The 23,692-nt window shown below is 41.8% G+C and overlaps 1 protein-coding gene across 7 annotated transcripts in view; it reads right to left on the bottom strand.

Annotated features, from left to right (window-relative positions):
- Nucleotides 1-23,692, bottom strand: part of PALM2AKAP2 (PALM2 and AKAP2 fusion) — a 268,612-nt gene that overhangs the window by 102,573 nt on the left and 142,347 nt on the right. For all 7 annotated transcript variants that reach the window (XM_065861505.2, XM_065861507.2, XM_065861508.2 and 4 more), the window contains one exon: nucleotides 9,042-9,124. In XM_065861505.2, coding sequence (XP_065717577.1) covers nucleotides 9,042-9,124 — 83 coding nt within the window. The remainder of the gene's footprint in view (nucleotides 1-9,041; nucleotides 9,125-23,692) is intronic.

The raw sequence follows: 23,692 nt of genomic DNA, 5'->3' as shown, positions 1-23,692 counted from the left end.
ATTGCAGAAAACTTCAGAAGCCCACAGAAAGGTCCCCTTCAGGCCTCAGAAACATAATTGAAATAAGTATAGTGCAGTCTCATGCTTTCTGAAGGCCTCGAGTTTTGGAGACTGGCGGTACTGCACTGTAGAGAAAAATCTGTGATATTCATAGCAACCAAAGATGTTGCACCACCAAAGGGGCAACTTCAGAGCTCCTCTTGCTGGCTTCCCACCCCTCTGCCCTTTGAAGCCAAAATACCTTTACCTAAATACTGAACTGGAAGATTAGTTGATATTGTCCTAAAAACTCTAAAAGTAGTAAGAGTATAAAGATCAGCTGCATTAACCCAATACTTGTCAACAGGAGTAGTTATTTTTAGCTCTCAAATGACAGTTATTCACCTGTCATTCACTTTCAAGCCTTCTTTATGTGCTCTTTGAACTGAAAGGAGATATGTCACCCCTGACATTACCTCATTCCTCCTCCAACAACTGACCAATGTACATCCCATGGCTGTGCTGAACATGTAGGAAAAAACTATGAAACCAGATCCTGAGATTAGTGTGACGTTCTTGGGAAAGCTCAAGGAAGTGCGATGATGTATCCGAACTTCTGCTTGTAGGGGGCTGCAGAACTGCGGATATTTTTCTATATACATCGGCTGTGGACAAGAAGACTAGTGCCACTGAAGTCAGTGGGAACTGCAGACACTCAGCACCTCTGGCAACTGGGCCACATGCTTATGTGAGATCTTGTTATTATACAAAAACGCTCCTTTTTCTGCTCTTTTTTTTTTTTTCCTCTTCCACATATGCTGACCTAGTTTACAATCTGCCTCTGTACAGATGTGGGCAGAAAGAGGACAGAGCCATTGCCAACAAAGAGTGCCTGGAGTTAGGAAGGGGAAGAGACACAGGGCAGCTCAGGATGGGGAGATAAAGAGAAGGAAATGAAAGACAAAGATGTTTGAAGGAGAGGAGAGAGAAGTAGGGAGGGAAGAGAGCAAAGCCATATCCGTATGTGCTGCTCCTGCTTTGTCCAGGGTACAGAGGAGTTACTCAGTCTTTGCTTTGGGACTTTGTGTGTAGTTTCAGTGAGGCAGGTTTTTTACTGTTATGCAGCGAACCTTCAAATGGAAAGTAATTCAAAGGGGATACCTCTTCCTATTAGGAAGAAATTATTTCAGGCTGCTGTTTTATAGCCCAGCACACTGTTCTTGTTCTCCATGAACTCTCAAAGATGCTGAGAGCAGTGCAGAATAAAGGAAGGAAGGAAGGAAAATACTGTGATAATGATGCTGGATATGCCAGGCACTTTTATAGTGTTTATAAAATGAAATGCAGGCCTGAAAGGTGATGTGTGATCTGGTAGCCTCCACACTGAATTTCACTGAGTATGAAAAATGAGTTTTGCTTGGGATGCAGATATTTCAGTGTCTCAGATTAGCTGTCAGAAATTTTGTGATTAGATTCGTTTTCCTTTCCGTGTGGTTCTGGTTATTTCTCTGACTGCAGAATAACATGCAGATGAGCTGAATGAGGGAATGCACCAGCTTGCAGTAACATGTGTAAGATGAAAATGGTGCTTCTATGTATTCTCTGTGCGTTTATAAAACTAATGAATACAGAAATCCATCAGTCAGTTATCAGAAGAGCTGTGGCAAGTTTGGAGGTCACATTCATAAATGCTTTATATTCAGTACGGGGATGAAATGTTGAGTATTACAGAGGCTGGTGGGGAGCTGACTGGAGATCCCTGTTCTATTCCTGGTGTTGCTGATGACATACCATGTGACTGAAGACAAGGCACATATTTGACTATATGAGTTGTTGAATTTTAGGACAGCGACTCCTGGGTGGTTGCAGAACATAACAGGATCTCAGTTGTGGTTGGGGGGTTCGAATTCTAATGTTGTGTGAACTTCAAAATTATTTTCTGAAGTTATTTGGCTGAATAAGTTGCTCATTTACACACATCTATTATGTGGTAGGATAGCTTGGCAAGATCTCTATCAGCAGCTAACTACATGAGTAATCTCATTGACTTGAATGTGACTCCTTGAGTGAGTAATGTTTTAGTACTGGCTCCATAAACTGTTTTAGTCATCATCAGCTTATAAAATACATGCGCAGCCCTGCCAGCACTTACCACACAGCGTAATGTATTTTACTGCAAGCAATTCTGTCACAGGAGTAATACCCAGTAGTAACTGTTTGTGTAATCTACACCCACGTGAAGAAGTTACTCTGCTCTTCAGTTGCAAAACCAGCCAAGTTTCACTGGCATCGTGTTCTCTTTGGTTCATGAGAACTGTTAGTTTCCTTCCACAAGAAATCCAAAGAAACAGTCAGTGCTTATGACGTTGCAAGGTAGAATTATTTTTTATTGCAGCTCATGGGGATACCGCTACATGACTGACTCGTGGCTCTCCCTCCTTCTCATGGAAAATGCAGTCATTGCAAATCTGGAGCTGTAAGGTTTCACTTAAAGCTCTTTACAGTCTTACCCCAGCTAATGTTTCTGCTTTGATTACTCCTGCCTTATCTTAGTCTCTTTGTACCCTCTTCCACAATAGCCTGTGTTTTTTCCCCCTACTGCGGGCTTTGTGTCTCCTTTCTGTCTGTTCCTTTTCCTAAGTGCACAAAAAAAATTCCCATTCAGTAGTATCTCTCTTTTATCCTGCAAATCCTTCTTTCAAGTCTGCTTCATCAATAACATCGACATAAGGCAGTCCTGAAAGATGGCTTGCCCATGTACAGCTTGCCTGATTGAGCCTCAGGGGCAGGGAGTGTATATCTATACATTTTCTGAATTACTGAGTGCATAGGAAGAGTCGCATAAATATAGCACAACTTGTTACCACAGCATTACATATTCAACATTTATATCAACTACTGGGGCAAGATAATCACAGACTACAGTACTTCAACAATTATGCACTGTTGCATATTGTTCCTCCAACTAAATGGTCATAGCAAAAAAGATTTAAAGAGCAATCATTATTTTAGAAATAGGGAACCTCTGTAACTCTTCTGTACAATACTTGAATAGCATATTCTCACAAAGAGCGTTTGTTTGTGAACTAAAGAGCTTGATCCAAAGCCCAGTGGAGGCTCTTCCAATGCATTCAATGAGCTTTGGATTAAGTCCTTCCTGAGGAACAGATGCAGGGCTTTATTCACTACCACTAGAACAATAAAAATGACAAGACAAAGAATAAAGTTGTCTATGGAGAATAAAGCAGTGTTGTCCTGCAGCAGCTTAAATACATTAGGCTTCATAGTTAAAAGAAAGTCCTGTAGAGTTAATAAAATTGTTTGCATAGTCCATTCACAAAATATACAGTGCAGAAATGTTTAAATATCTGGACATAAATACCCAAACACAGTGCATTTCAGTGAGTATTCAGCTTCTCTAGTATTTGCAATAACTGAGTTATAAATGTAACTACAAATTCCAGTTGTGCAAACAAAGATAACACAGAAATATTTTGTTGCAAATAATCATCAAAACTGTGATGGAAGAGAGAGCTGCAAATTTTTTGATGCTATGGCTCTCAGATGGATCTGAAGTGTTTACTGAGACCTCGACTAGAGGCAGGCTTTCCTTTAGTAAGTTTATCTCATTCAACATAATGATTTCTTATCTGTCTGGTAGATGTTATCAAAATGTAAGCAATAGTGAGTGTTGCGGAGCAGAGACATTTGCCCCTGCAGGAAAAACTGGGGTCAGAGTCAGCCCAGGAAAAAGAGTACAACAAGGGAGGTAAGCAGCTGTGGGAGGCACAAGAGGCCAGACTGAAGTAAAAGTGGTGGCAAATGAGAAGAACGATTAGCAGAAACTAAGCCTGGTGGGGACTTGGCACTTGCAGCTGAGACAAAATATGAAGGGAATCTGATCAGAGGCTTTCAAGAGGTCTGAGTAGATCTTGTAAAGAGATCTATTGGGAGCGAAGGAAAAGTGAAAGCAGCAGACAAAACATACTGTTTTTTTGAAACATCTGCATGGATTTATGTAGGAAGTAGAAACTGGGAAAGGAGCCTGGATTAGGAGAGCTTGCAGTCATAGCAAAAAAGACCCTTCATGATGAATATGTGGAGAGAGAGGTGGATTTTGAAAGAGCTGAGGAACTGGCATGGTTTGGTACAAGAAGGTGCAATGAGCAGAAAAGGACATTACATGTAACTTTTTGTACCAGGAAGGAGATAAGGGAATCAAAAGATAATAAATAATATTACACAAAACCATTTCTGTAACTATTAAAAGTAGTTGCTATTGCAGTAGTGTCAAGTGCTTCCAGCTGGGATGGGTCCTTTGCTGCAGGGTGGGTGGCAATACCAGAAATGTTTGAAACAATCAAGCCTACCTGCAGGCCCTCAGAAAGTCAGAAACAAGTGGATAATATTCAAATAATAGATTTTCCCATCAAACAATATGACCGTTTCCTAAAGATATGTTCCTTTCTTGAACTAGAAAGGGAACAGGCCCAATGACTAAACCTGTGGCCAACCTGAAGGACTGACTCTCCCAACAGTAAGCCAAGGTCTTAGCTTAACAGCGTTTTCTGATCAGCAGAAGTGAAATAATGCAAATTGAAATTGTAATGAGGTGATATGACAAGCTGATTATAGGCTGGCTAATTAAAAATCCACAGTATTCTTTATGGAAATCCAGCTCTGCATTATGAAACTGCTGTGCATTTTAATATTTAACTTACATATTGCTGGATCAGGTCATCTTGTTTGTCTTTGAAGATGAAGGCAGGTGGGCATGTTTTTGCACAGGCACCATAGCCTGACAGTCTTGTTACTTTGCTTTTACAGTTCCCATGCAGAGCCACACAAAGAAAATCACAGCACCAGAGGTCAAACATAATGGCTCTGATCACTTTCAATGACTGACGAGCCTCTGGCTTCCCTGACCAACTTTGCCTGCCTCGGTCATGATATGAAGACATACTCAAAAGCAATTAACAGAGGCAATAATTGAAAATGAACTCATCGCTGTGTGCTATGACCTGCAGTTCCATAACTCAGATAGATCCTCCTCTCTGTTACCCAGCCCAGCTCTTCTATCTTTGCATAAAGCAGGCTGTGGCAAGGACCAGGGATAGAGAGCACGACCTGGGAAAAACAGTGATAAGAGCTGGCAGAAGCCAACTGAGGAAGCATCAGCTGCACTCCTTGAAGCTGGTTTGTAACTTGGCTTAGATTTTCCCTGCATAAATACCTCTGAATTTCAGCAGCACACCTCAATGGCTGACATGGCATCAGGATACAACCTAAACTGCCTGAAGGGTCAAGGAGGAGAAGATATGAAGCCATACAGGCTTACACTTTGAAAGATGACCAGGGACTTCTGCTGTCTGGCCTCAGACACTTCAGATACACACACTGTGCAGAAGGAGCATCTCCTTTTTAAACTGTTCCAGAATGCTGAAACTATGAAGGCCTCTGTCATTTTCAGTTATCTGTTACGTTTTTGGGCACAGTACATTTATGGCAGTGGATCGAGAGGAAGGATGAAAGGAAGGGGTTGCATCCTGGACTTATGTGGTGTGGTTTTTTTGGTGGTGGTGGTTGTTCTTTGTTTTGTTTTGTTTTGTTTTGTTTGGTTTGGTTTGGTTTGGTTTGGTTTGGTTTGGTTTTGTTTGGTTTGGTTTGGTTTGGCTTGGTTTGGTTTGGTTTGGTTTGGTTTGTTTTTAAGCAGCTGCCCGGTGAAATTAATTAATCTTTCCAGAGTTTCCTGGGCTTACTTTAGGTTCTTTGGTGATACGAGCTTTCATAAAACCAATGAAAGAACAAATTGAAGTTCTATATCTCTGATAAATATTCCAGTAAAATAGCAGCATCCTTTTCTCTGCAAGACAAACTCTTTCAGCCGACTGCTGATCCTTTTATGTTGAAATTAGGAGTTGTTCAACAAGATTATCTCCCAGGCCCCTGTACAGCAGCGTTGCAGAGATTCCAAATGATGCACACGTATGTCTTCTTCCTTGTTACCAGTCAGCAGTAATGATGGTGGAAAAATAAAGAAAAACAACTGCAGTTTATGCTACTCTCCCCCACACATACACATTCTCCTTTTTGAGCAAAAGCTGCAAGAAAGGCTCAGTAATAGAGCACATGATATTCTGACTCTGCACTCCAGAAAGTGTTGAAGGAATAACAGGATGTGTTTTAAACACAACAATGAAGAGGCAACATTTTGCTATTTGGGAAAGAAGGAAGAAACATAAGAAGATCAAGGATCATTCATAAACTTCAACTTGTTCAACAACAGGAGAATATTACTTTGCTTCGTGACTAGGATCAAGTGCAATACTTGTTTACTGATCCACATCTTGACCTCACTCGTTGTGAATGTCATTACCTATTAAATATAAGAGTTTTCTACGCTTTATTGAGAACTGTGCAGTTACCACCGACTTAAACTATACAGTCAAGAGCACAGTCTGGACCAAGGAGGGATTTCTTGCTTCTGTGTTAATAGTTTGTTAAAGTTGAAGGGAACTTCGTGATGTCCCAGGTCTCCACTTTGAGTGAGTATGTTGAAAATACCTGAGATCTGTGAATTTCTACTTCCTGATTTCTGTTTCTCTTGGTATCATAAAAAAATATTGCCAATAGGTCTGCACAGACTCTTTTCAGAGTTAGTCTAAAATTGGTGGGTTTCTTATATGAAAATAATGTTGCTCATTTGACTGGTGATAGAAAGGACAGTTGTTTTGGGTTTGTCTCAGACAATGCAAGCTCAGAAGAGTTTATATCCAGCTGCTCCGTGTAGTCTTTGCCTCAAACACCAGGTTTCTCCATTCCACAGATTGTTAGCAAGTTATTAAAGAAAATTTCAGAATTGTATTGTTTGCTATGACCAAGTTAATTTTCTTCCATGCTGGTAAGGATACTCTCATGGACTTTATTGACTTTCCTGTGCTAGTATTTTGCTGATTCTGCTTACACTGTGTCAGTGGCAGCACTGAGTCAGCCTCCCTCTTACAAAGTTCTGTCACTAAACCTCCTCCTTCAGCAGGGGGATCATTATTAAAAACAAACAAGCCAACCTATTTTTTAAAACCAAGGATAAAACAGTGCTAAGTGAGATTTTGCTCTGCATAGTGTTAGACTTCCAAGCATTGCAAGCACTGTGTTATGAAAACAAATTGCATTTCGCAGTCATTGAAAAATTTTTCCCCTGTTCCTTAAGTATGTCCTTAAGCCAGACAAAGTTAGGAACTGATTAAACTCCAGCTCAAAGCTTTCCCAGCAGTCCTACAGGACCTGCTTGTGACACATGAGCTGCCATGGAGCGATACCACGCAGAGCAGAGCAGAGCAGAGCAGAGCAGAGCAGAGCAGAGCAGAGCAGAGCAGAGCAGAGCAGAGCAGAGCAGAGCACTGACCGCAGCCAGCGCGGAACACCCGAGAATGCCTGTGCGAGTCCACGCTCCAGCTGCAGCCAGAGTGATCCAAATATCTGCTTCAACTGCAGCATGGAAGTTTCATTTTGACAGCTTTGCATCATCAATTTGAACCTTACTTTTGTTGTTTGTGCTGTAAATTATTTGCCTAAAGAAAGGTGGGTTATCACTGACTAATACCCCTGAGTACATGTTGATTTGCTACTTTATGTGGACTTCACCTAAAATTTGGTCATTGTTTTTGACAGCCAAGAGTATGGAATTCTGTGCTATTTTGTTCATTCTAAATTGTTAACAACGTGCAGTCAGATTCATATTTGTTGTTTCTTAGCAGCTTTTGTTTTGTTTTGTTTTTAAAACATCAGGTCAGTCCATCCCCTTTTGGATTTTGTTAGCGCTTAAATAAAAACTGCAGGAAACGTGGATTTTGAGAAAATAATCAATGCTTTTTTAAAATGATAAATGAAACTAGTAAATATTACATGAAAAATCTAAGAAAATGTTCTCAAAACATGTTTTACATTTACATTTTCCTCATTAAAAAAATTTTCTTTGCAGGTGCTGAGTTTAACTAATTATACACCATGGCCTCTTAAAGCTGCCTGGTCTGAGCTTCTCACACCAGTTTGTACTCATAGACCAGAAGAAGATATGAACTTGCTGCATTTTTATCTTTAAATGCTTTTCTAAATGAAAGAGTTAGTTAGTGGGTTAAATTTAACTACCTGTAATTTAAGAACAAAACTCCTCAGCTTTTATAGCAGAAGTCTGAAATCTGCTTCATCTGTTTCATCTGAACCAGTTTAACAGTATTGATTATTTTAATTTAAATAAAAGTAAAATATTAAATTAAATTTAGTAAGGAGTATGGGCTATGTGTATCCAACTTTGCATCTTTATTTATAAGTCAAATTTACGATAAAAATTGTTGGTTTTGTCTTTAGTTTTTAACATGTTTGGTTTTGTCTTTAGGTATATATGCTCAGCAGTGTCAGTAGCCCTGAAGATGAACATCTTGGCCCTGCAGGAATTCACTTGCCCATTTGGTCTCTTTCCACTCCCAACACCTTATGGACAAGTTCCCTTGCTGCTGTTAAAAAGTCATGACTGCACACGATCCCGCTGAGAATGACAAAGAGGAGGGACTATCCCCGTCATGCCCTTTCCAGCAAAATGGTGTGTTTCCACGTGCCACCCAACCACACCAGGCTACCGGGTGAGGGAAACGCTTCTCAGACGCTTGCCCTCCTCATGCTGATGAAAGGAAGTGGGGTAACCACAGAGGGGTTTGAGAAGAAAAGATGCAAGGGAAGACATGTGGGGGATTGGCTGATGGTGAGGAAAAACTGACAATTGGTTTGAGACCATCTTGCAGTGCAAGGATTATTTAACAACAGCTCTAAAGAGATGTGCCTGTATTGAAGGTCCTTCTAATCCCAACCGTTGCACCAGGCTTTAAAATCTTGAGGAGGAGACCTTGTGGTAGCCAAGCAAATGCAATTTACACCAACGAGGTCTGCTCCCACCATGACAACCTCCTCACAGCTGAAGATGGGGCCCATCTCACCGAGCAGCATTATGTTTGAGCGCAGTGCAGATTTCTGTGCTTCCGACAAGGACACGGTAGGAGGAGACTTACCCCTGCACCCTCCTTGGCTTCGTGACTTTCACAGCAGAACGGTCCTGGCAGGTCCCTCAGCAGCATATCCAATCCTCCTGCACCTACAAAATGAAAGAAATTTTATTGCCCCTGGGAGGATATGCATGCCTGAGAGGCTGCTTTGCTTTGCTTGGATCCATCCTACCAGCTGCATTCTGTCACCAGCCTGGTATCTCATCAGTGTTGTTGAGGAAAGCAGAAAGGGTAAAAAAAACAATGACCGAAAAATATCTTTGCCAGCTGGAGATAGCTCTGTGTGCTGTGAAGAGGCAGCCACTGCTTGGAGAAAACTCAGAAAGTGTTTTGTGCGTTGATGCAAGACACCGTGGCTCAAGAAGGACATATTCAACTTCAGCCCCTGCAGCAGCCATCCCCGTCCCTAGGACCACGTCAAGCGCTGGTGCTGGGGCTGCTCTGGTCCCTCATGAGGTGGTGGGATGGCCCTGGCTGGCAGGTCCAGCCTTGCCACCCCAGGGAGCCCCCCACATGCTGGTTGCTCTGTGTTCGCCTGTGTTGCTGTGCTGAATGTGTGCCCCTGCTCACACTGTCCCTGGGGTGAACTCATCCCATCTTGGGGAGAAGCCAGAGGACATTTCAGCACTTCTGTGCATCCCAAGAGAAGGGTAACTAAGAACATGTAGGACCCTAACTGAGAGCATCTCCTAGTGCACACTGTTCGTCAGCCAGGAGTCACCACTGCTTGTGGGGTGAGCCCAGGTTACAGGAGCAGCTCGCAGGACATGGTGTGGGCAGCCTCTCAGTCCTGTCTGGAAGAAGAACCTCTGCAGTTTTATTTCTGCATCAATCTTAGACCTTGAAGAAAGTGAGAACACATCACCTCTGGGGACAATCTTACTTAAGCATAGGTAGCCACAGACAGCTGTTTGGTTACTTTTGGAATGTCCATAGCAAAGCCAATAATTACAATGAATAAGGATGGATTAGAGTCAGATTTAGTGAATATTTTATAAACTGCAAAATTAAATTATAGAAGTTCTATGATCTCCTCTATACAGGATAAGGATGCATAAGGATTTATGTATCATCTCCAGTAGCAGTGGTAAATATGCACTTTCACACTGAAAATACATTGAAGAATGTTCCTTGTACTATCACAGTACTGTGCTCACCTACTCAATTTCAAATACAGCTCAGGTAATACAGCTTGAAATGGCTCTCTAGTCTTTGGTCCATACAAGGACAGTTATTTATGCCCTCTGCTGCTACTTCACTCTATAACCTTGAGTGTGGCTCTTCAAAGCACTGCTGTCTGTGTATACTCCACAGTTGTGTTATGATTACTTGTGCAAAAGGATCTGTGCATCAGAGATGTCTTTTTCTTATTTGTTGCTCCAGCAGACAGTGGCACATGCTGTCAATGCCAGCTTGAGCTGTAGTCTACCTATGGATAAGTGGAGGCACTGACTGTGTCTTTCTAACAATATTGGCTAGTGGGTTTTCCCTGTGTTTTGGCAGCCTCAGATATACATCTTTTGCTCTGGGGGAAGACTATTAAACAGTGTCAGTACAAATAATGTGCCAAAATCCTGTAGGTGCCTTTTAGTTTTTTCAGCACAGGTTTTTGGAGCTGACTGCTTTTCCCACATGCTGAGCTATGGTGTCTACAGAACCAAGAAGTAGCCCCCAAGAAGCTTAAAGACCGCATTAAAATAAATGGAAGTGCATAATAACAAGATTGGGACATTTTTCTTGTTGTGCCCTCAGCACTCTGAAGAAGCACACAAAGCCAGAAGTCTAATCCTGTGACTTTTCCACAGGAACGATCGCTCCTTTGCATTCAGCTCTGCTGGGGTTCCCTAGAGTGTTGTTAGTTTTCTTCTTTCAATATAAGGCCAAAAGTACCTTCCTTGTTACCTGTCTGTAGAGCATTTTAGCATAGTAGGCTTCTGATTGTTTACTGATAACCTGTATGCCATACTGCTATTCAAACACAGATGTAAAATACAGCTAGTATGCCTTTTTTTACCACTTCATGAAAGAATCCCTTCATACTCAGGCCCCCATGCATCTTTTTCTGCAGTATACTTGAAACTGTGAAGTCTTCAGCATGTTGTCCTGACGTAGATGCTTTTGCTTGCGTTAGCAAGCAGCTGTGAAGTAGGAGAGCATCAGGGACAGGAGCAGTTCTCTAGCTCTATATTGTAAGTATTTCCATGATGTAATGTCATGCTAGATTTAGTCTGACTCCCTGGACTGAGTGATACCACAGTATCAGAAGGAGTAATACTTGATTTAAATTGTATTTCCACTAAGGTGTGAAAAGTATTTCATGTGACCCTGCAGAAGAGTTTCTGGTTTGATTTCCTCCAAAAGGACTCTTGCCTGTGACTCAACAGTCTCATAATTTGGTGTGAATCACTCCACATCTGAACCAATCGCAAGTCTGGCTGAGGAAACAGGGATGAATTCACTGAAAGCCATACTACTGTTCTCGGACAAAATGCTGATGTTTGTGCAGCCCATGCCCTCCAAGAAAGGGCAGCCTGGTGACTGAAGTGCTAAATGGAGAGGTGGGTTGCCTAATTTCACACCTGTGCCACAACTATCATTCTGTGTAGCCCATAGTAGGCAGTCATATTGACTTAAATAGTCCACCTGTGATATACCTCATTGATGCAGCAACACATCAAAGATTAAGAAGAGAACATTACACTAGTAGTGCATGCACTTAACTAGAAAAAAAGTAGTGAGGATCCCAGGCATAGAAATTAACACATATGCGAAAAAGATGGATTGCCCTCAAATCTCAAAAACCTATAAATACCATAAGCCTGAGTAGACTTCATCTCCACACTCTGTATTTGGTGACAGGCAATCTCTGCCACAACATGGACCTCTGACTTGATCTACATGAAGTACATGGGCACTTTATAGTTACCCTCAGATTAAAAAAAAACCCAACCAAACATGCATATACACATCCATGGAGATCTTGTAAAGGCTGCACATAGTACCAGTTCATGCTGCCATTAGCACAGCTGAAGTTTTATATCTATCATCATCTCTACCGCAGTGATGAAGTAACTCATCCAGAACAGCTGCAGGGCAGCTCCATCAGCACTATTGAGGCTCAGTGGCTTTTCATCCGTCTCTGTGCATGCTAGCTCCACTTCTGTGTAGCACTGTGCTGACTTGTTTGTTTCTTTTTATTTGCTGTTGATTTCAACTCTGAATAGAGTTTGATGGATGACAGGAGTTTAACAATAAAGAGGACTGAACAATACAACAGGAATGAAGCTGAGCTGACAATCTCTTTCCTTAAGAGATGTATCCATGCAGACTTGGAAGAGAAATCAAGGTGCAGATAATAAGAAGGAAATTGGCTTCTCAGATCAGCAACATCAGGCAAGAGAGAAAGGAATGGATGTTGTCAAGACAGGAAGGATGATATTTAAGTGTAAGAGGCAGATGCCCAGTTCATGGTGCTGTAGTTGGCAGTGAAAGTGCGGAATATAGTTGAAAAAGAGAGGTACTAATGAGGGATCTGGAAAACTGCTGTGCACACACACTCATTGCTCTTAACAAGCGCAGGGAGACTTTAGCAGTTTGTTCCTGAACCACAGTTCTTTGTTATCAGCACTGTGACCACTGGGGAAGCACCTCTACATTGGTTAGCAGTGGCCTGGGGCAATACATTCATCTCAAGGGTGCTTGCTCCATCCATTTCAGTTGGTCAAACCCTTTGGGTTTCTGCTCTGTGTCTTTAGGAAACTTTAAGATGCAGTTCAGCTACTGAAGTATGTGAACTTTCTGCAGGGACACGCAGCTCCCTTAGAAAATCCTTCACAAACGCAAAAATGACCTTGAAATCACAGACTTAGGGTCTTAATTTTGCTATTTGTTTTAGCAACAGAATGCTCTGTGTTTTCAACAAATGGACTCTGTTGCTGTGTTGTTAAGCTGGTGGGAAACAAGTTGAAGCCCTGTACCGCAGAACCAGTAACACTGAGGTAGGCTATATCCATCTGGAACATGGCAGCCTACAGACTCTTGCAAAACAAACTGGTGCATAAAGGGACAGGTTGTAGCACAAGAGGAGCTGAATCAGGGAACGCCTTTAGGGCAAAGGTTTGTCTCTTCAGAGGATAGATATAGCACTTACAGGTATTCACCAGGAAAACTCCTGCAGTGGTCTAATGGTACTAAATCAAACCTTCTTCATTTCTTGCATAGTAGTAATGTACATGTGCCATGAAAGGTTAAGGCATAGTCAAAGGTTCGCTTGCATGGCAGCTAGAGCAGTTTTAGATTTATTCACTTCTTCCACTCGGGCAGCTTGTCTGTGAGAGAACTCTTAGTCCTTTTCAGAGCCAAGACAGGTTGCACACATGTGCCAAAAGGACATGTTACTGCTCCCAGTTTGGCCCTCTCTGCCCGCTGGAGGTTGCAAATGTCTCAGGTTGACCAGCTATCCTGTTGCTCACCAGAGTGCATCCTGCCCTGCTCACCTTGGAAGGAAACAGGCCAGCTCCAAACACGTAATTCTTGAATCATCACTGAACTGGCCCATTTGTTCTTGAAGAGGCCGAGGAGGCACTTTATTAGAGCAACTATTTTCTCTTGACTCGAACCACAGGGATTCCTGCTGTTTCTCAGTCTGCTTTCTTTCAGCTACATACGACTTGTCATTGAAAATGAAAGCCAAATTATGTCCTCATGTTGCTGTCTTGGCAGTGCCCAGCTGAGCCAGGAGACAGATGCCATGTTAAACTACAAAGTAGAGTTTGTCACCAGTTATTCCTGTGAATAATAAAAAGTCATTCAGAGAAATAAGATCCTCAAAGAAGGAGAGGGAGAGAAAAAAAGAGGCACAGCTTAAGGAAAAAGGCCTTTCAGCAAGAGAGCTGACGTTTATTTATTGAACTGCTAAATGGCTTGGTGGCTCTATGGAGTTCAAATTGGGAGAGGCCACATATCAGCGTGAAGACAAAGCCATAACTGAAGTGACGAAGAAGACCACTCATTCTTCATTTTTTCAACTTACTTTTCTTTAATAAATGCTGTGTTTAGGCATTATGACCTTGCTATATTTTGAAATAATAGTAAGGAAACCCTCTTACCCTTTTAACCATGCTCTGAGTGCTCAGCTCTAGGAGTTAAGAAGCTATTTTAGTCTGAGTTTCCATAGAATTTTCAGTCTTAGAAAACCTATTGCAGAGAGTACTGTAGGTGCAACTTCTCTTGTGATGTATCTCTCTGATGGCAATTGTCTTAAGAACTCTAGCTCATTTTATCTGTTTTCTGCATCTGATAGCGGTGTTATTCACTGGTTATAGAGCTCATGACACAATTTTGCTAATTCGCTTTTCTCCTCCAAATGATTTTTCCCCCAGCTTTCATACTATGATGTATTTTGGACTTAAATACAAATAAAGCAAAAATCTCCCTACTAGGGCTAGTAGAAGGGAAGTCACACCTACTTTTGTCACAATGAAATGTAGCGTTGGCTGGTGTCATTCCTCAGAGGGTACTGGTTGGATTGTGACCATGTGAGAAGTACTGCATCTGTACTACGAAGAGATGTTGAAGGCTCAGTCACCAAAATTCAGATGCACGTGTTAGTTGAAGATGTAATCTGGCACCATTTTGGGAAACACCTAAAGAGACATGCATTGGTGGTTGTAGGTGGAGTAGTTAAACCAATGCAGATCTCCATCGCTGAGATGGATTAGCTCTTTTCAGCTCAGTCAGGCTTTCAGGAGTCATTTGAACTAGCCCAGGCTAGCAATACTCTGACATGGCTTTTGCATGCCTCAGTTGGGTAGGAAGTGATGATAGCTTGGGAGAACAAGTCTGTCTTCAGCCATTCACTGCAAGGTCATGCAATACCAGTCTTAAACTTTGTCTTTTATCTCTTTAATGAAGAATTTCTACCTACCAGCACAGTTTCTGGTGACCAGTAGTGATGAACTAATGTTGGTTCATATTGTGAAAGAATTTTTCCAGAGTTTTACTAACACTATGAAGTTCACCATTTCTGCTAGCAAGTAAGCAAAAAGCCCTCAGAACCATAATCTACATATATTTTGCAATGAAACCTTAAGTATAGACCAGCCCTAAAGTTAAAGCTATTCCAAGGAAATGAGATTGCAGTGTTGGTTAGAAAATTGCTCCCAGTCTCAGCAATCTTGTTCACAGTGCACAGTTTATGATGAAATTGAGGGAGAAACAATGAAGTCTTCAGAGGAAAAAATGTCTTCAGGAAATAAACTCTGACATGAATTGGGAGGCATGAGGAAGTGAAAAACTGTGGATTTTCTTTCTCTTACTTGTAATAGTTTGCCTTGGTGTACATTCTCTTACTTGGAAATGCCAGGTAAGAAGTGTGATGTTCTGTCATTAGAAGAGCAGATATAGGTTCCTTGCTTTGCTTAGAGTCAGTTCCTGTATGTGGCAGAAGTGCAGCCAAACAATGAATTCATTGCCTTGCACAAGGGTTTAAAAATAGCAGAGAACTCCTTGAATGATACAAAGAAGGGAAGCACAAGTGACTCATGCAAATTCTTTTTAACCATGACATCTTAAACTCAACCGCAGAAAGAAAGCAGAAGGTAGCAGAAAGACAATCTGCTACTGATAACTATTCCCTACTAGGAGAAAGAAAAGCCGTCAGCCAAACACTGCTGAAAGTCCATGCCTGTAATACAGTGAAGGAGACAAATAGCTTGTGGTGCTCATCTCACTGTATCCTCCTAGAGGATCCCTTGCCCCCAAGACATGCATGGGTATAAGTACCATGAAAATGAGCTTCTAACCCTCTCAGCAGAGCCAACATAGAGGATGGCAAGAACTGTGTCCAACTTCTTTAGCTGTAAACTGAGAAAGTTTATCTCCACTCTTCATCATGTTGATCTTGCCCACACTGAAGTAGAAGAGGCATATTTTCATCACCCTTTCTGGTACCTGGAGTTAGACCTGCAGCTGCATGTACCAACAGCTTGGACTGCTATATGCATCCTGGCTTGTATCAGAAATAGTGTGGCCAATAGGACTAGAGAAGTGATCGTCCCCCTGTACTCGGCACCGGTGAATCCGTACCTTGACTCCTGTGTTCTGTTTGGGCCCCTCATGACAAGAAAGACATTGAGGTGCTGGAGATGGTTCAGAGAAGGGCAATGAAGCTGGTGAGGGCTCTGGAGCACAAGTCTGATGAGGAGCAGCTGAGGGAACTGGGGGTGTTTGATCTTGAGAAAAGGAGGCTGAAGGGAGACCTTATCACTGTCTACAACTACATGAAAGGAAGTTGTAGCATGGAGGGTGTTGGTCTCTTCTCTGAAGTAGCAAGTGATAGGATGAGAGAAAATGTCCTCAAGTTGCATGAGGGAAGATTTAGATTCAATATTAGGAAAAAATCATTAATGGAAAGGGTTGTCAGGCACCGGAACAGGCTTTCCAGGGCAGTGGTGGAGTCACCATCCCTGGAGGTGTTTAAAAGACATGTAGATGAGCTTCTGCAGAACATGTTTTAGTGACAGTGTTAGTTTGATGGTTGGACTTGATGATCTTGAGGGTCTTTTCCAACCAACATGATTAAATGCTTCTATGCGTATGTGGAAGACGCTATGGGTGCATCTCCAACCGTCAAAAGTGGTATACGTATAGTTAAACCTAATTTCCCCTTTGGTGACTTTTAGCATCAGTCAGGATGTTGCCCATTAGTGCCTACTGCTGCTGAAGTAAATGGCTGTGCCTTTCCAATGCATCTGGTAGGGATGGGAGGAAAGCAATCTCCATTTTTCAGCAAATCATGTCTTCCAATTAATGCTTTTCTTCTCTTTCCTGTGGTGAGCCACCAGTCTGGCTCAGCAGGGTTAATCCTCATATGTGTCAGATTGCATTACTGTGGAGTAGGAGGGACAATCATACTCTGCTGACATTTAGATGCAGGTGATAGACTGCATATAAGAGGACCTATCACTGTCAATTTTTGTCTCACACCTCATGATCTCCTTCAGGGGTGGCGTTTTGAATCTGGTTTGCATTTGGTGATCTGACAAAAATGGCAAGCTCACTGTAGGTGCAGGAGAAACGAATGAACTGCACACATCCACCTAGTGGATTTAGGAATAAATACACATAATTTATTCTGAGAAGCCTTCTTCCACGCTGCTGAAAAAGCCATATTGTAAGATTTTCAGAGTTCACTCAGGAGTTAAACAAATAAAACAAGGGGGTTTTACAGCATAAGATCCTAAAGAAGTATTTCAATCCTTGACAAGACAACAGCAAGACCCATGGACTAGGCTGAGAGTGGGCTCCTCTGCCTGATTAGATTGTAGTTGTTAAGAGTCAAAGTGCATTGAGGCAGACCTAGCCCAAACTGTCTGGACTGGTGCAATATTTGACCTCCAGTTTTGTTGTAAAGGGTAATGTGCCTGCTATGAAAGAACCCATCTCAACCTTGCATGTCTACTTGGCACACATGTTAGTGCAAATCTTGTAAATTCTGCAACAGCAGAGTAAACTCTTGCTCTTCCCTAAACAGGTGCATGAGAGTTAGGAGGTACAGGTGGATTAGTATTATCATGGCATAAGCCATGACACTGCTGGAAAGCCATGCAGTCTAGGACAGCAGACCTTTTCAGGCCAGATATTTGGTTTTTCTGAAGCTGAGAGTAGATCTGTTATCTGCAAGAACAGATCCAGAGCACTGAAGGGGATTTGTAAGGTTAATATAATCTGACTTTTAACAAAAGGACATCAGAGGTAAGATCCAGATGTTTAAGGATGAAGACACCTGTCTTCACCTAAACTTGGCTGTGCTGCAGGTTAATAAGTTTCAGTCATTTCGTAGGGAGTACTTATGGAGTAAGTTACTGCTCAGTTAGAGAAGATGCATCAGCCTCTGTGGATAAGGTTGGCAATCTTAGGAAATGACATATAATTAGGAAAAATTACAGTGTTTGCTTTCAAAGTAGTATTTGTTTTCCCAAAAAAGCAAACTCACAGGCAAACATAATGTCCAGATATGGTATATCCTCCTCAGTTATTCACATGTCACCTCCCCAGAATTAAAATAGGTAGTGAAATGTTTCATTTCCTAGCCACAACATTCAAAAGACGCATGACATGCTGGTCAAAACTTGAGTGATGTTTCTTATCCAAGCCATATGTTTGGAAGAGTTCAATAAAGGACTGCTTGTCTCTTTATTAGAAAAGAGGTCAAGTGCTTTGAAAACAAATGGCAAACTAAAAAGAAAATAATGTATTATTTTGTTGGCATGATGTTAAGCTGTATTTTGCACCTAAAAGGTTTAATATTTAAGCAAAGATAACAGTTAGTGTGCAATGTCAAATGATGCCACATCCATCACCTTCCAACCAATACTTTAGGGCGTTATGAGAAGTATAACAAGCTGTCTTTCTTGAGTACTGTTTGAGTCCTGCTGCACAGAAATGGGATGACTGGATTTAAGTTTCCAGGCTGTCCCACACTTAGGGGACTCATATAAAGATGGCATCCTGGAACATAAAACCTGGATTCTGCCTGGGAGCCCCACCAGACCTCACATTAATAAACATGACAGGAGGTGCTTTCTCGCTGTGCTTTCTGAATGAGCACAGCCCAGCCATGTATTCCCAAGGTGACAGAATCCTGGCTTTGTCTTCTCTCAGCTCTTCAAAGTGACAACATGTGCTCCTCAAAACATACCCTGCTGATGGAATGCCAAAACTCTCACTCTTGTGCCTGTGGTATGCTAAACATGGTTCTTCATGGGTAGCACAAACAGCTATAAAACAATCCAAAGTCAATAAGGAAATTCTGGTTGGCTTCTGCAGACTTGTGGAAATCATCATCTCATTTCTACTTGTTCTGTCTCAGGTGTCTATCTGTCCCATGGTGTGTGTTGTCTAAATTTGAAATTAAAAACATTCCTGAGGCAAAGAATGTCTTTAAGCACTTGCATTCCCTGGTGCATCAAAGAACAGCTGAGGCTGACGTTTCGCCTTTGGTAGCTATGCTTGTATTCAAGTTTTTGGAGCCTCATGATTTTAGCTTGCAGTCCCCTCATTACCTTCTGGGGAGGAATTTACATGATGTGGTGGGTTTCCCTGCCTGATGAGACACTCCATCTGTGCAGATCACACTTAAGTGGAAGTGGATGCATGGACCGTATATGTGAGTGCCATGTTTTTTCAGATCTAGAGCCCCGAGCCTATCTTGGGGGCATGCTAAAGCTGTGGTAAACAAAACTGACCTCCTTTTAAAATGTAGCTTCTGTAATGTATGTGCATCTCCCTTTATCTGTCCTTTTTCTTTGGTTCCCTCCACTCCTCCTTAGCATGAACAGTGAGGAGTGTTGATTCAGTAAAGTGTCTTCCTAAGAGAATTATCTACTCTGTTGAGAAAAAACAGCATAGAGCCTGTACCAGGGTACCAATAAACATATTTGACAGCCCTCATCTTGACAATAAGCCCATAATATCAGCGGAACAGAGCATGAAGAAAGCATAAAATTATGTCAGGACTTCAATGAACTTTCATATTACCTGTAATTCAAATGCTTATTGCTTCTATGCTAGAGTTATTACTTAGTTTTATAAGGTTTTAAACTGTAACATTTTAAAGAGGCAGCTTGCCCTGTAGAGAGATTCCTGTTCTGAAAACAAAGAGAGATCAGGAAATTTCAAATGGTTTAAGAGTAAGCCCCCAAATGTCAGCTTGCACATTTAGACCTTTCCTGTTGAAATCTAGCAAGCTAAGTTTCTTTTGAAATGTCTAGAAATAAGAAATGTATTTGAAAGCCTTTTTTTGAAAGAACCACTGTCCTTTCATGTCAAGTCTTGCCTGGAACACAGAACTGTGGAGATGTAATGAATAGATGAGAACTTTTTTTTTTTTCAAATGACAACAAATGACTAGATCCTCAGCAGCTCTCAATTTGTGAATAGCTCAGTCTGAGTTTAAATTAAGTTCACGGCTGCTTCTTCTTTTATTCAAGCTATTCAACTATTCACAGCCTGCACTGAGTAACAGATAAAAATAACTGTCACGCTTAATTTATTTTGGCTGTGCAGGTAGCTTGTTTGGATTTTCCACATTCTGTTTCTAAGAACAGCAATGAGTTTTCTCCTAGCACAGTTAAAGACAGTTTCTAAGAAGACAAAAAATTCCCCACTGGAGCAAACCAATGGTCTTTTACAGCAGACACATCATACAAGGCAAATGCCTGTGACCAGTCTGTACCTTCAGACCTTCCCCTGTACTTCCTCCAACATCCACAGTCACTAGATCAGGGATGTCATTAGACACATCTATACCTTCTCCTCTTAATACATTTTCTGGATCTGTTGTCCACTGGTTCCTTAACATGTAGATATTTATCTGTTTGGGTTTTTCATTCTTTTTTTCCCATGTAACATTATCATCATCTACATGGCATATGAACTGCCATGTTTAGCACTACCAGGTCAGAAACCTATGAGGAAGATGAATAATGAATCCATGTACTGTTATGATTTGCTAAATGGCTTAGTAATTCTGAATGTTTAAGATATGACTGCAAAGGGATTGAATGCTCAGGGATATAAACATTCACAGCCTGAATTTCAAGCCACCTTAAAAGAACCTCACATAGTATCCAGAAACAAAGGCAGTCAAAGTAGTAATAACTTTCAGGAATTTTAGCCTCTAGCAATGTTTCTTGCAGAGAAAGGATCAGCAGAGTAGGTTCACGTTCGCTGTGGACACTCTATTTAATAAGGAATTAGGTTAGCAAAGAAAGACAGATGGTGAGAACAGACAAGACAGTTTGAGACTCAAGGCCTAATTCAGCTTTGACATAGCTAAACTGAATGGCCACTGAAGTCAATGAGATGGTCACTTGTTTGTATCAGGGCCAAATTTGCTTCCCTATTTTTAGCAGAACTAGGTGAATAGTTGAATTCAGTTGTATTCTTTTGTTGCTATTTGGAAAACAGCAATGGTCAAACGAATTTTTCAATGCTACCCTAAAGCCTACATTTTAAAAACTAGTAGAATTTATGAGCAGGGATGTTTCCCACATAATGCAAATACAGCTGAGAGACAGTGTCTGGCCTAAGGCTTAATGTATACATGATGGAAATAAACAGATGGAGACAAAAGCAGAGGCTTGTTGAGTGCAGCCTAAGTGGAATGGGACTATGAATCCTTGTTCCCTGAATCTGAGCTAGGTCCCTGAATTTTGAGTTTCTACAAGAGTTACTGGGGGTTGCCCAACTCTGATTAGAATTAGAAGGGAAAATATATTCATTATCTAAAGAAACATTTAGAGAACAAGCATCGGAAGCTAGCATTTCACCATTTCTGCTTTTCCTTTCTGTTTTGGTGCCCTCTGCTATGGGGGATTTAAGTAACAGTGCAGGAAGACTAAAGGGGTATCAAATACTCTCCCTTTGTCTTCACCTGGGGAACTGCTCACATTTTCCTTTTTGATGGACAAGTGTTTGCCAAATGGCTCCTGGTTTGTAATTTGTTATTCTATTTTGGCTATAAAATGAAAAAGTAAATCTTATCCTGGTAAAGTGGGACATTACCTTTGCTGCTGTGTAATGACATCTCTGGTTCCTGTGGTTTAAGGCATATTGGTTGACCTGGCTGCCTTTGTCAGGGTGCTCCTGCTGAAAGTCAGTGACATGGGTAATCCCCACTGGAAAACTGTGCATTAGTTGAGACTGAGTAACCAGAATGTTTCAGAAAATTAAATAGAATTGAAGGGGAGGGAAAGGGAAAGGGAAAGGGAAAGGGAAAGGGAAAGGGAAAGGGAAAGGGAAAGGGAAAGGGAAAGGGAAAGGGAAAGGGAAAGGGAAAGGGAAGGAAAGGGAAGGGAAGGAAAGGGAAGGAAAGGGAAGGAAAGAAAAAAGAAAAGAAAGAAAAGAAAAGAAAAAAGGAAAGGAGAGGAGAGGAGAGGGGAGGGGAGGGGAGGGGAGGGGAGGGGAGGGGAGGGGAGGGGAGGGGAGGGGAGGGGAGGGGAGGGGAGGAGAGGAGAGGAGAGGAGAGGAGAGGAGAGGAGAGGAGAGGAGAGGAGAGGAGAGGAGAGGAGAGGAGAGGAGAGGAGAGGAGAGGAGAGGAGAGGAGAGGAGAGGAGAGGAGAGGAGAGGAGAGGAGAGGAGAGGAGAGGAGAGGAGAGGAGAGGAGAGGAGAGGAGAGGAGAGGAGAGGAGAGGAAGGGAAAGGAAGGGAAAGGGAAGGGAAAGGGAAGGAAAGGGAAGGAAAGGAAAGGAAAGGAAAGGAAAGGAAAGGAAAGGAAAGGAAAGGAAAGGAAAGGAAAGGAAAGGAAAGGAAAGGAAAGGAAAGGAAAGGAAAGGAAAGGAAAGGAAAGGAAAAAAGAAAGGAAAGGAAAGGAAAGGAAAGGAAAGGAAAGGAAAGGAAAGGAAAGGAAAGGAAAGGAAAGGAAAGGAAAGGAAAGGAAAGGAAAGGAAAGGAAAGGAAAGGAAAAAAGAAAAGAAAGGAAAAGAAAGGAAAAGAAAGGAAAAGAAAAAAGAAAAGAAAGAAAAGAAAAGAAAAGAAAAGAAAAGAAAAGAAAAGAAAAGAAAAGAAAAGAAAAGAAAAGAAAAGAGAAAAGAAAAGAAAAGAAAAGAAAAGAAAAGAAAAGAAAAGAAAAGAAAAGAAAAGAAAAGGAGGAAAGGAAGACATAGCATTTGTGTCCTTGTGTTTTTTTTTCTGCCCTCCAAAACATTCTCAGAATGCTGCTTGTACAAAGAAGCAGTAAAAATGTCTCTCTAATGGGAACAGTCATGCTTCTACTCTGCAATGCCACGGCATTTCCCCCCAGTCCTGTATCAGTGCACCAGCACAAAGATAGCCATAAAGCAGGTAACCTTTCTTCAGCTCTGCCTAAGCACACTCTGCCAAACAGCCTCATCTATAGAATAAAAATACCTTGTCTCCATATCTAACAGCTGCCAGTGCCAACAATGCACTCTTACAGGACAGCAGATACTTTCCTCATGATGGTTGCCAGGTCATTGCTACGCAGAGTGTTATCTGGTGGGATGCAATTGTACATACAGGAGGTTTTGGGTCCATAATTGTTCCCACCCTGGGCACAGAAACACCCTGTGTGTGTATGGTTTTTTGACGGGGCTCCCTGCAGCTGAGAAGTTACCCGCCTGGTAGATTCTCTGTTCATAACTTGTACTCCATGCAGATGAAACTTTTTGCGTGTGTGGTGACAGTGAACAGCTACATCAGCATCAGGAAAAGTTCATTTTCTGAGAAATGTTTTGGCCTCCCACATCTCAGGCAGCCACTTTATTTCCTTCTGGCGCAGTTCCCTGTTTTTCATAGAACAACGGTAGCAGTTCTCTACCTTAATGGGATGCTGTGAAACTTCACTGCATTGAAGACTGTGAAGTTATCAGATATGGCAGCATCTGGAGCTGGGTGAAAGCATTATTAGTTGTGCACTGGGCTGAGGAACTTAAAATGGGCAATATCACAAGGATGGCTTTAGCTGGTGTAGCTGCATGACCTGTTAGTTTTCGTCAGAAATACACAAAAACCAGTCTCAGTCAGAGACAGCAGAGTTTCAAGCACTAGTCCCCCGTGTGACCCAGATGGGATGTCTTAGTATGCTTGTCTCTGGAGGCAGGTATCTGCTACCTTTAAGTATTGTGCTACTATTC

This window comes from Patagioenas fasciata, chromosome Z (genome assembly GCF_037038585.1).
Source record: "Patagioenas fasciata isolate bPatFas1 chromosome Z, bPatFas1.hap1, whole genome shotgun sequence".
Classification (NCBI taxonomy): domain Eukaryota; kingdom Metazoa; phylum Chordata; class Aves; order Columbiformes; family Columbidae; genus Patagioenas; species Patagioenas fasciata.
The sequence above is the reverse complement of the archived record's forward strand: the minus strand, read 5'-3'. Positions and strand labels throughout refer to the sequence as shown.